The sequence below is a fragment of the Carassius carassius genome, chromosome 23 (assembly GCF_963082965.1).
Source record: "Carassius carassius chromosome 23, fCarCar2.1, whole genome shotgun sequence".
Classification (NCBI taxonomy): Eukaryota; Metazoa; Chordata; class Actinopteri; order Cypriniformes; family Cyprinidae; genus Carassius; species Carassius carassius.
In genome coordinates, this window is record NC_081777.1 from 6,026,688 (window position 1) to 6,040,185 (window position 13,498).

Consider the following 13,498-nt stretch of genomic DNA (forward strand, 5'->3'; position numbering starts at 1 on the left):
AATTAGTGAAGTGGCTATAAGAAAAGAGCTAGAGCAGTGAAAATTCCCATTTCCAGCATCAGGGCAATAATTAAGAATTTCCAATCAACAGAAAATGTTACAAAACTGCCTGGAAGAGGATGTGAGTCTATATCGTCCTAATGCACGGTGAGGAGATCAGTTTAAGTGGCTAAAGACTCTCCAAGGACCACATCTGAATAATTGCAGAAAATAGTTGTCTTGGGGCCAGAAAACCTACATCACCACATGTTGTTTAGGAGGGTTTCAAGAAAAATGATTCTAGCTCATCCAAAAACAAACTAAAGCATATTCAGTTATCAGACATGACTGGAACTTCAAATGGGACTGGCTTCTATGGTCAGATGAAACAAAAAAATTAGCTTTTTAGCAGCAAACACTCAAGATGGTTTTGGTGAAAAGAGATATAAAGGACCCCATGTGTACAATTAAATATACTGCTGTATTTATAATGGTGTGGGCCTATATTTCTGCTGGAGGTCCTGGACATCTTGTTTAGATACAATGCATCTTTGATTCTATCAAATACCAACAGATAAAAAATCAAAAAGTGACTGACTCTGTTAGAAATCATATAATGGACCATGTTTTGGATCATCCAACCATACAATAATCCAAACACAAACCTCAAAAACAACACAGAAATGGGTCACTGGGCACAAAAACAAGCTTCTGCTATGGCCATTCCAGTCCTCTGACCTAAACTCTATAGAAAATGAGAGGAGTTAACTGAAGAGCAGCACCACCAACATGGAGCTTGGAATCTAAAGGGTCTGAAGTGATTCTGGATGAAGGAATGGTCTCTGATCCCTTGTGAGGTGTTCTCCAACCTCATCAGGCATTATAGGAGAAAATTTAGACCTGTTAAAATGGCAAATGGAGGTTTAAAAAATAATTCAATAAAAGGGTGTCCTTAAAGGCAGGGTAGGTAATACATGTATAAACAACTTTCTTCCAAATTTGTTTAAACTTTCTATATATATCAATGCATAATTAAAATGTAAGTACTCTGATTAAAAGAGTATAAAAATCGAGTGACTCTAGACCGTTTAATCTGTATTAAACACAGCTCATTATTTCCATTTCGGGACGAAACATAGGATTGGCTTAGGTGACTGTCACTCTCTCGCAACCATGGCAACCACCCTTTTGCCACAAATGACCTGCACACTTGCGCGTGCACGTTTGATTTGAGGAAACAGCACGTTTGATTCAACAGGCACGGATCCTAGGAATACCAAAACAATGGCAGAGAAACAGCAAGCAAAATTCACAGTACCAGCCTATGCAGTTAGTGAAGGCAAACCAGGCAAAAAAAGGAAGACAGTAACAGTACAAGAAAAGGCAATGAACAAAAAGTCTTTAGATAAACAAAGAAATAAAACGCGAGTTAAAATCGGCGTGGCTTTCCAGCGATGGCGAGAACTGAGGGAACTCAAGGGGCTGAAAAGTGACTCCTTGATGGCTTTATTTCTGCTGGACAGGTAAATCTTTCTTTTTGTATTTTGATCATACATATTTTTTTCATGAAGCATGTGTCATTAGCACACGTAGCTGCGTAATATAGCTAACATAACATTACTTAGCGAGCCATAGTAGAGGCTTTGGAAGGAGCCCAGAAGGGAGGGGGTGGAGTGAATGGAAATAATGAGCTGTCTTTAAAACAGTCGTGAGAGGTCTACAGTCACTCAATTTTATACTTTCTTTTTCAGAGTACTTACATTTTAATTATGTATTTTATATATAAATAAAGTTTAAACAAATTTGAAAAAAAAAGCTACCCTTTTTACCTACCCTGCCTTTAATTGTGGCCAATGTGTATTAGAGAAAAACATTTATTTCATAATGATATTTGCCCCCCATTTTAAATTCTTCTTATCCAATGAAAGGTTAGATTTTTGTGACTTTTTTTAAATAAAAGATCAAAATGATTAACAATACAGATTAATTTTCACAGCCTTCTTTGATCATATTTACCAAGGGTGTCCATAGTTTTGGGCATGACTGTAAATGTAACTGTACAATAGACTTCTGCATAATTATTCAGGGTCGTGTCTGTCATTTTGCCTAATAAAGTCACTTTCAAGGACCACCTCAAGTGGCTTCACAGATGCAGTTTTTTTCCCCTTTTTTAACAATTTCCTTCTGAAACTAATCTAGTTGATAATAGTAATAATGTATTATATTTGTATAGCACTTTTCTAGGCACTCAAAGGACTTCACATTGTGGCAGGGGGGGGGGGACTCATCCACCACCAGTGTACAGCATCCACCTGCATGATGTGATGGCAGCCATATTGTACAAGAAAGCCCATCACACACCAACTTATTGGTGAAGAATTATTACTTGTAGCAGTCAATATTTATTAACTCGTCGTTATCTTTAGGTCACATCCCAAAACCATTCCAGATGGTGTCTATTAAAACTCTAGGGAACTGGCAAATTATAGACCATTTCAAATCTTCTGTTTATGTTTAAAATTTTAGAAAAAGTTGTGTCCCCTCATTTGTGCTCCTTCATGCAAAAATATCTATATGGAGAAATTCAGTCAGGTTTCAGATCCCATCATAGCACAGAAACCTGACTTGCTAAAATTACAAATGACTTGCTTCTTGGTTCAGACCAAGGCTGCATCTTATTGCTAGTTTTACTTGATCTTAGTGCTTTGTTCAACAATATACTGTAGATCATAACACACTTTAGATTACAAAACTATAAGGGATTTCAAGGGCAGGCTTTAGATCAAACCTGCCATATCAATACCACGTTGTTTATTTAAATGGGAAGTTATCTCAATTATCACCAGTAAAGTATGAAGTGCCACAAGGATCTGTCCTAGGTCCTGCTATTTTCAATATACATGTTGCCCTTTGGTAATTCCCTATTAGAAAATATGGGACTAGTTTCCACTGTATATCTCCTGCATACCTAACTAGTCTTCTGTCATGCTACAATCCATCACACTCCCTAAGGTAGCAAAACTCTGGACTTTTGGTAGTACCCAGAATAGCACTAGAGGAGGTATAGCTTTTTCACATTTGACTCCCAAAATCTGGAATAGCCTTCCTGATAATGTTTAGGGTGCAGACACACTGTCTCTGTTTAAATCTAGATTAAATACACATCTCTTTGGCCAAGCATTCAAATAATGCATTTCATAATCTTGTACTACAGTTATATCTGATCAAATGCACATTACTATATTTTAGCTTGGGTTAAACAAATCAATTTTGCTTGATTGGAACAGCAGCTATGCTAATTATGTCTCTATTTGTTTCTCAGTTTTTTGCCACGGGATGTCAACTAGGATTTACACAAGCTGAAGTCTGGATCCAGAACACCTGAGAAGAGATGATGCCAACCCCTCAGAGGACCTCAGATGTTGCCAACCCTGAAACAACATACAGAACTACCAAATTTTGCTATATGTTTGATTGAATCATATAATAATTGCTGTTCATAGTGTTAATTGTCTTTTTGATTACATCTTGAATTTATTTTTCTGTACATTTCTGCCATATGCACATTAACTTACAGTCACCACTGATAAGCTGCTACTAAATATATTGTAGAAACGTTATTCTCTGTAAAGTTGCTTTGCAACCATTCGTATCATGTAAAGCATTATAGCAGTGCAAAAGGCCAATTTACCAAGGCGCTAGGACCCACACATATCACAGGGTGAGCAACCCCTGCTGGCCTCACTATCATCTCTTCTATAAGCAACCTAGTTTTAGTAAACAAGAAGTTGTGTTGACAGACATAATGAAGTATAATTTGTTTGTTTTTTTGTTTTTTACAACAAACGGCTGCTCCTTTCAATGTACGATGCAGTTCCTAAATTGTTTTACTTCCGTGATGTGAGGTGTATCCAAGTGCAATAAGATATTCTCTAACTACAAAAAAAAACCTTTTAGGGCAGAACATGATTTACAGAGAGCTGAATGGAACATGGAATATGTTTATTACATGCCAGAATGAAGCCAGGTGATTAGAGGGGAGAGGCTATGAAAGAATAAGGGATTTGTACTGTCAGTCATAAACAAAAGTCATTTTGGAGGTGGAGAAAGACAAATACTAAATATGTGATAAATAATCCCTGTCTCAAAAGTTAGTTAAACTGTTGGTTTCAAGTTGACAAAGCCAATTCAAACCAAGTTTAGATCAAGTTTGGCAGTCTCACAATAGAAATATTCTGGGCCAACTCAGGGGTTGATGCTGCACTCTAAACAAAGATGGATCTGTAAAGGCTCTTTACATGCATTAATGGTTTTATTTAGAACCATAGAATTCTGAAGAACCCTTTCATGCCGAAATGGTTCTTTGTGTTAGAGTTCTATGTTCCCACCCTTCTGTTCAAATCTGTAACTGACAAAGCACCTCATTACTGATTTTCTGGAGTTCAGTGATCCAAATACACAGACTTTCAACACTCTCAACATGTACATTATTTCATTCCTAAAATTTAAATACAAATGTAACTTTAAATGTAACCCGAAAATGTAAATGCTCTTATTCCTTATTTTTTATTTATTTTTTATTATTATTATTTTTTTGGTCACATATAAGTGTATGCAACTCTGAGCTGTGGAAACTTCTATCCTCTTCTCCACTAAGTAAAATAGACAATGCATTTATAATTCACACTGTAGGATTTTTATTTTTATTATTATTATTACTCAATAAGTTCATACATGTTTATGTATAAACATACCCAGTCACAATAAATATTAAAACTATCCTGTGATTTTTTTAAGATTGTGGAGGGCTCAGATACTGTCCATTTTTGCTTTTGGCCATCATAAACATAATTGTTTTCACACAAACACATGGACACACTGTAACCCTAAACTCAGTTGTGTATTTCAGATGTATCACATCCCACAACCTTATCATCTGCAGAGAAAAATAGCTACTTAATCACACCAAAATGATGGACTTTTAAGGCATTATATTGATTGGATTGTGATTGTTTCTTCATCACATCTATTTGGTGTTCTATTTTTATTATATTTTATTTTATAGTGTGTGTGTGTGTGTGTGTGTTTTACTTCTTTATGCATTTATTCATGTTCAATGTAAATTGTCATTCATTTATTTATTCAGCTAATAACTGTTCTTAAGATCACTGATAATTTTGCACGTCAATAAAAACAATTCACACAACATGCTGCTGTTGTGGTTAATGTTGTTGTTGTTTTAATGCAAAACCCTAACAGAGGCTACTCTCTGAGATGCCTCATTACTGATTTTCTACAGCTCAGGCATCCAACTACACTGACTGTCAACACACTCTCACCAGGTCAATGATTTCTTTCTAAAAATGTCTATAAATTTTAACTTTCAAATGCTAATTGGTTTCCTATGTCTTTTCTCTTTGTAGTTTAAGAGAACATGTAAGTGTGGCCAACTCTGTTCAGTTACTCTACTCTACTTCACTAAGTAACAAAGATATAGATTTTTTGTTATTGAATTGACTATACTGAAGATATTGAAAATAAATAAATAAATACAGTAAATTCAATGTCCATTGTCATTCATTAATGTATTCTGCTATTAACTGTTGTTAGTTCACTTTCAAAAAGTACCTAATTGGCATGTTGTTGCAGTTGTTGTTGTTGATTTTATGTAAAACCCTAACAAGATATTATAAGATCAGTTAGATAAAGGGGGAAAACCAATAATACAAAATAATATATACAAATAATACTAATATTAATGATATAACATACTGATATTAATGAAAAACTATAATTAAAAAGGTTATTTATAACACCAGTAAAGTCCTATATAGCATTTTTGAAGAATGATTCTATATTCTACACCACTATGTAACTATGTAATTCTATGTAATAGAATTTCTGCATGACCTCATCCAGTTTGAACTCGACCATTACCACATTCCTGCTGCTATTCAAGAACTGATCATTAGCTATCTGGGGGATTAAACTGAGGTTTACGTCAGCCCAGTGGACAACCAATTGGCAGGAACTCCAGAAGGGAATCCCAATGGGATGTACCATCTCCACTACCCTCTTTATCATGGGCATGAATCTTCTAATAACAGCAGCAGAAGGCATAACCTGTGGCCCCGTTCTGAAGTCAGGTATTGTTCAGCCAGTGCTGCGACACATGTTCAAGAGAGATGGGTACTGGAAACCCTGGATGATGTAGCCACCTAGGCGAGCTTGTCTTTTAAGGCCAGGAAGTCCAGAAGGCTGGTCATCAGGAATGGCAGAGTCACAAGTAAGTTTGGCCTCCAAGTTCAAGGCCAGGTCACAGCCCTATAAAGAGTTTGGAGAAGTGGTTCAATGCAACACTGACATATGGTGCCAATGTTGCAGACGCTGTGAAGCAAACAAAAGACAGGTTGAAGAAGATCAATAGGTCCGGACTCCCTGGAAAATATAAATCCTGGCTGTAGCAGCATGGCCTTCTACCCAGGCTTATTTGGCTCCTTAAAGTCTATGAGTTCCCTCTAACAGTTGTGCAAAGCACTGAGAGGAAAATTAACAAGCACCTGCGGAGGTGGTTGGGGATTCCCCCAAGCTTCTCTTCAATGGGCCTCTACATTCGATCAGGGCAGCTGCATCTCCCTCGGTCATCTGTTGTAGGAGTTCAAGGTGGTAAAATGCAGAGTCACAATGAGTCTGGGACAATCTAAATATGCTCTGGTAAAGCAAGAAGGCATCACAACAAGATCCGGCCATAAATGGGCAGCCAATGCCGCCATTGAACAGGTAGAATGCTCACTAAAGTTGCACTACATCATTGGCAACACCAGCATTGGACGTCAAGGCCTGGGGTCGACACATTTCCAACAGTTTGGGAATGCTAGTACTACAAGCAGGCAAGGTATGGTTCAGGCAGAAATCTGAGCTCAATAGGGGCAGAGGCATATGTCCAGAGCAATGGAACAAGCATCCAAGGGGGCATGGACAAAATGTGATTTGCCCAAGCATAAGATTATATGGGCAGAGTTATAGAGACTGTAACCCTACCGTATTTCCTTCCTCTTGCACTCTGTGTTTGACACCCATCCTTTACCTTCTCATCTGCACACTTGGGGGTTGAGGGATGACCCATATTGGAAGCTTTGTGGCCAAAAGAGAACGCTGGCACTACATATTGTCAGGGTGTAAATAAAAACAAACTTTAACCCAAGGTCGATATAGGTGGTGCCATGAGAAGGTGCTTTTATACTTTGCCGATACACTTGAGCGAGAGAAGTGCAAGAAGAGGCCAGGCAGCACAGGCAAGGTAACCATCAAATTCATAAAGGAGGAAGCCACGCCCTTTACAACTAGGGCATTAGCAAAATCAAACTTGCTGCAGGACACAGAGTCTTGGGATATAAGAGTCGAGGCTAGACGGAAGCTGCAGTTCCTGGAAGTGTTCCACACAGCTCTTCGCCCAGATAATGTTTTGTGGTCAGCCAAAGATCATAAAAGCATTTTAATTGAGGATAGCAGGCATGGCTGTTTCCAGTGGAAATAGGATGTAGAGGCTTCCCTGCCAAATCAGAACGGAGGCTGATGTCAGCTTAAGGCATGGATGAGAAGAGCAAGAAACATGCTGCTCACAGGATGGAAGAGGAGGTTGAGTGAGCTTCATGCTGGATATGGAGCAAAAGAGAGGAAGAAATCTGGAAGCCATGAGCAGATGGGCAGTGACTTGGCCACCACTACCAACCCACCAAACTGAGAGGATTGAAACACTCAAGGAAGGTTGGGAACCACCTGAAGACATCTGCTTATGGCTGAAAGCAATGGTTACATAAATGAGTAACCGAAGAAAGCACCTTGTAGGTGTATTTCACATTGGAACCCTATATAAAAAGGTTATATTTAGCACTAAAAAAGTTTCTGCTTTTGTTACAAGCCCGAAGAACCCTTTTTTGGTACTGTTTAAAACCATTTTTCTTAAGAGTGTGAGTTTATGATGAACTGTAAAATGTGCATATGACACTAATAGCACATGGCCTATTTGAAACAAAATTAATAAATAAATAATTACAGTAAGTAAGCTCTATCATTTAAAAAAAAGCTTTTTCATGTATTATCTATAAAGCTTTTACATTATGTTACACACTACCTTTCAAAAGTTTGGGGTCCGTATTAATTTAATTGATTGGTGCTTTAAATTGTTCAAAAATGTCAGTAAATATATTTATATTGACTTTATGTCAAATAAATGCTGTTCTTTTGATCTTTCTCTTTACCAAAATGTCTTAAAAAGAAGCAGAACAATCATGTTCAACATTGATAATAAGAATAAACGTTTCTTATGGAGCAAATCAGCATATTAGAAGACTAAAGTAAAGTTCAGCTTTGACATCACAGGAATAAATTCAATATATATTAAAACAGAAAACTGTTGTTTTCAAGTTGCAATTGTATAATGAATTTGGGCTTAAAGTTCACACTCTAATCTTTCATTTAAGGGTATTCACCTCAAAATTGGAGGAATAATTACAGCTTTTTAATATATACTGTACATCCCCTTTTTCAAGGGACCATAAGTAATTGGAAAATTGACTCAAAAGCTTTTTCATGGACAGGCGTGGGTTACTCGTTCATTATTTCTACATCAATTAAGCAGGTAAAAGTTCTGGAGTTGAAGTGTGCCATTTGCATTTGGGAGCTCTTGCTATGAACCACATCATGTGGTCTCCATACAGGTGAAACGATTGTTGCACTCTGAATAATTCTGGGTTGTTTCAACCCAACTTTGGGTCAAATATGAACTAACCCAGTTGTTGGGTTCAATTCTTTCCTTACATTTTAAAACCCAAAAGTAGGGTTAGTCCATATTTGACCCAATGTTGGTTGAAACAACCCAGCATTTTTTAGAGTGAGGCTTCAAAAACAAAACAAATCCATCCGAAGGAGAGCAGGAACATTAGATGTGGCCAACTCAACAGTTTGGTACATTCTGAGGAAAAATACATTAAAAATAATGCACTGGTGAGTTCAGCAACATAGAGGAATCCTCAGAGAATCCTCTCCATCGTGAAGAAAGACCATTTCACAACATCCAGCCAAGTGAAGAACACTCTTCAGGAGGTAGGTGTGTCACTGTCAAAGTCTACAATCAAGAGAATACTTCAGAACAGCAAACACAGAGGGTTCACCACAAGGTGGAAACAAGACCAGATCAGACTTTGCCAAAAAAAAAAAAAAAAAGACCACTTCTTTAAATGCATTCTTTGGACGGTGGAAATTAAGATCAACCTGTACCAGAATGATGGGAAGAAAAAAATATGTAGAAGGCTTATTATATGTAGAACAGCTCATGATCCAAAGCATTGCCCACAAAGGATTCTCAACCAAATATTAAAAATGAACATTTTATTTATGATTACATTTATTGTTCAATTTGACCTCAGACGACTACAGAGGGTAGTCTGGACTGCTGAGAGAATCATCGGTACAACCCTCCCTTCTATTCAAGAACTGTACTTATCCAGAGAGAGAGAGAGAGAGAGAGAGAAACTGAACTACTGAACTGAACTAAGCTAGACTCATCCCAGACAGCCATTTAAATCTACTTTGTGAGACATGCTTCAAGGATGTGTATTACAATACTTTGATTTCATGTTGACTTTAAAGCAGCCCCTTTGAATGCCTCTGATATCTCTGAAGCATTTTGAAGGTTCAAGGACACACATGTGCTAAAATGGGATTCGTTCATGGTGTGTCTGTGGTGTAATTGAAGCACACACAGGGGTGAAGATAACAAGGAAAGTGCCATAGTACAGTGGTATGTACTTTTCTCAACTTTCTATAGAGATCTGTTGTAAGCAGTTTCCTAGCAACACTGACTGTGAGGGCAACTGTCCTTTGTTAATACCAACAACAGGTCTATTGAAACTTACATGAAACAAACATTTATGGGATCTTAACAGGGCGCCAGAGGAAATGCACACACACAGATTTATGCAGGTCAGATATCTGAGCCGGCATGACTCAAGCAAATCAATGACTTAAAAAAGCACAGCAAACACATAAACAAACTCAAACGCAGTTGTTTTCTGCCAGTGATGGATATTTGTATAGGAAGAAAGAGTAAGGCGAAACACCTGCTGTTTATAAATGCTACTCGCTTTTGATCTCCCCTATCCTGTGTGCTTTAAGATCAGGGAGACACAATCACAGACTGAACATGTTTACTGTCAGGTTTTCACAATTCTGTGCCCCGCAAGGATTCTTCACTTTCAAAACGGCACAGTTAGAGCCAAATGCCACCGAATACTGAAGGAAATTCAGTTCAAGATGCATTTGGAAAGATTTAGCAGAACCACGGTGACCTTCAAAACATGTTCTCGATTTAGGGAAGTTGATTTTGCTCAGCTTCCTTCGAAATTAACATTGTCCACCAAGGACAATGTACCTCATTTCAAGTACACAGCCGAAGACAAATGCAAATGCAAATTCTGGTGTGTCATGAATGCTAATTACAGTATTGGACATTTGCATGAAACCTCACATGGACTGAGAAATGTCAACAGAGTGTAATCTTGCAAATTAAAACGGATCTGTGTGGTGCTAATTAACATAATTTACATCATTTGAAAACATTCTGCACAGCAAAATGATAGAAAAATGAGCTAAGCTACTTTGTAAATGATAAAATGAAGATCGTAGGAGCGTAGGTGTGTATATTTCAAACAAATTATCACTTTTCAGACCACAAAAGGAAACAGTAATATAATTGATAGATAATCAAAAAAAAAAAAAACTAAAATACTAGAAATGCAGGAAACTATAGAGAATCTATTATTACAAAGTGGAAAAATGTTAAATTGCTGCCCTGGACTCCCGACTTCCATCTCACATAGCCTTTGGACTATTTGACAGCATGAGATCATCTTGGCATAGTGGCCATCATTTGTTTAATTTCATCTATCTGGATCCTTCATAGACTCATAATTGCTTCAGCATGTTCACTGCGTTTGTTGGGACTTTCACGCAACAATATTCTTAGAGCTATACCAGATTTTATTTATTATTATTATAATTTATTTTTTACTTTTTCCCTCGATGCAGTCATGCAAGCTCTGTTTTTCAGTTTTGTTGAAGGTGATTAAATCAACAGTTTTTCAGTAGCTGTTGAAGAGATTAAATTAGTATTTTCAATCAAATGCTCTGCGATGGCACTTCTTGGTTCCTAAGGCGGAATTGGAAATAAGCTGTTTTAAATTAGTGCTTCATTAAAATGGAGCTAAAAATGACCAGAAACTGATGCATGGTGTAGGTTTCTTTTGATCATCATTGGAATTGGTGGATCAGGAGAAACCAATTGACCTGTGGTTGGCGTTAGTAGATCTGTACTGAATGCAAATCTAAAAAGCACAGCATTTTACATTTAAAGCACAGCTACAGTTTTACCTTTTATGATTTTATCTTTTTATATTAACACTTTTATTCAGCAAGGATGCTTTAAAGGTTTAGTTCACCCCCAAAAAAAAGATAATAATAATAATTATCTCACTAATTATTCACCCTCATGTCCTTCCAATCTCGTAAGACCTTCATTCATCTTCAGAATACAAATTAAGATATTTGTGATGAAATCAGTGAGCTTTCTGAACCTGCATAGACAACAATGCAACTACCACGTTCAAGGACCAGAAAAGAAGCAAGTACATTGTTAAATTAGCCCATGTATCATTTTATGAAGCCACAAGAATACAAAAATAATGATTTTATTCAACAATTTCTTCTCTTCTTTGTTAGTTCTGTGTTCTGTGTTGATTCACGTTCAGAAGAGTACCACAACACATGCCTATGCAGGGTCAGAAAGCTCTAGGATTAAATCAAAATTTTAATTTGTGACTTAATTTGTGTTCTAAAGATGAACAAAGGTCTTACGGAGTGTGGAACGACATAAGGGGGAGTAATTAAAGACAGAATTTGCAGGGTTTTTTTGGGGGGGGGGGATGAACTATACTTAAACAAAGGTTAATGTCCAGGCTGCTTTACAGAAATAAAACTTTTGATGTTACGTTTCTATAAAAGTAAATTACTTTTAATGTAAAAGACTTATAAATAAAATGTGTCTATGTACTTAACATATGTTAAATGGTCAAATATATGTTGTAAAATATATATGCATGAATTATTGTGTATATATTTAATAATAACCTTAAGAAAGTAGAAGCAATTACAGGGTGTGCAGAAAAATAACGGACATGGTAGCATTTTTCTGTATAAACTGAGGCCTGACATCATCACAAACACCTGGATAACAAAACACAAGGTTTAGGTCTAAAAAACTCTAATTTTAACTGAAAAAGTGCAACTTTTTGAAGTTAAACATGTGAAAGTATTGATTCAGAGGCACACTGAAGATCATGGGTGGTGCTGTAAGTGTTTCCTGAGACATGGCGTGTGTGGAAAAGAGGAAGACGCCCTACCTGGATCTCGTCAGACGTCAGGCCACCTTTCATGTCGCTGCTCTTTTTCTTGGGTGGCGGAGGGGCCGGCTTATGAGCAGGGGGGAGGTCAGTCCTGTTGGAAGAAAAGAAAACAGACTGACACCCGGTACCCTGAGAGAGCTTTCATGCGGCCGTGGCTTAAGCCTTGTATGAGCACACGTAATGAGGAGTCATGCCCACGTCTGCCTTTCCCCCCTGCCGGGGGTTTGATAGGCATCTCCTTACACTGCCTTTGTTGTAGCCAGTGCCATTTCAGCCGTGCCCTTTCAATGGCTCTCACTAGCCATGGAGAGAGAGATAATGAAACCGGATTGTAATGGGCAAAATGGAGAGGAAAGAATGGGAGCGTTAGGACAAGGGCGGCTTGAATTATAGCCCACCAATGTTCCCATCAATCCGTTAAAGTGTCAGACAGACAGCAAACAGAGAACACAGGTCTGATCCATGATGTGAGATGCAGTAGGGAAGAGTTGCACCAGCCATTCGTTACTTCAATTCAGAATCGCCATCAAACTGGGAGACAACGGGGAACGCTGTGAAAATGTCATACCACGCCTCATGAATTTTATTATACTTTGCAGACGTAGTATAAATTGAGACAAAGTTCACACTAGGTCACAAATAACTAGCATTGGGTTAACTTGGCTTGTAAATAACTCTATTTTAATTTGGTTTTACTTTTAACTATTGCTGTTCAATTGCCAAATTTGTGAAATCAACTCTGGAATCCTCACTATTCTTTCTTTCTTTCTTTTTCTCTTTCTCTTTCTCTCTCTCTCTCTCTCTCTCTCTCTCTCTCTCTCTCTATCTATTTTTGAAGAAATACATTCACCTGACGACATGATATGAAGGCTTACATCCTTTTAAAGGTCCTTAATATTGCTATATATACTATCACCATCTATTCCCTGCTGAAGAAAGGCAGCTAAAGGCAGCTAGAGACTGGTATAAACTGGCCAAGCTGGTCTTCCAAGCCTGAACAGCTAAAGAAGTGTAGAAAAACCAGTCAACCAGCAGACAGCATGAAGAAAAAGCTGAAA

General features: G+C 37.5%; 1 protein-coding gene across 3 annotated transcripts in view; it reads right to left on the reverse strand.

Moving 5' to 3' along the window:
• nectin1b (nectin cell adhesion molecule 1b) overlaps positions 1-13,498 on the reverse strand; it is a 234,898-nt gene that overhangs the window by 25,897 nt on the left and 195,503 nt on the right. For all 3 annotated transcript variants that reach the window (XM_059506088.1, XM_059506091.1, XM_059506090.1), the window contains exon 7: positions 12,438-12,531. In XM_059506088.1, coding sequence (XP_059362071.1) covers positions 12,438-12,531 — 94 coding nt within the window. The remainder of the gene's footprint in view (positions 1-12,437; positions 12,532-13,498) is intronic.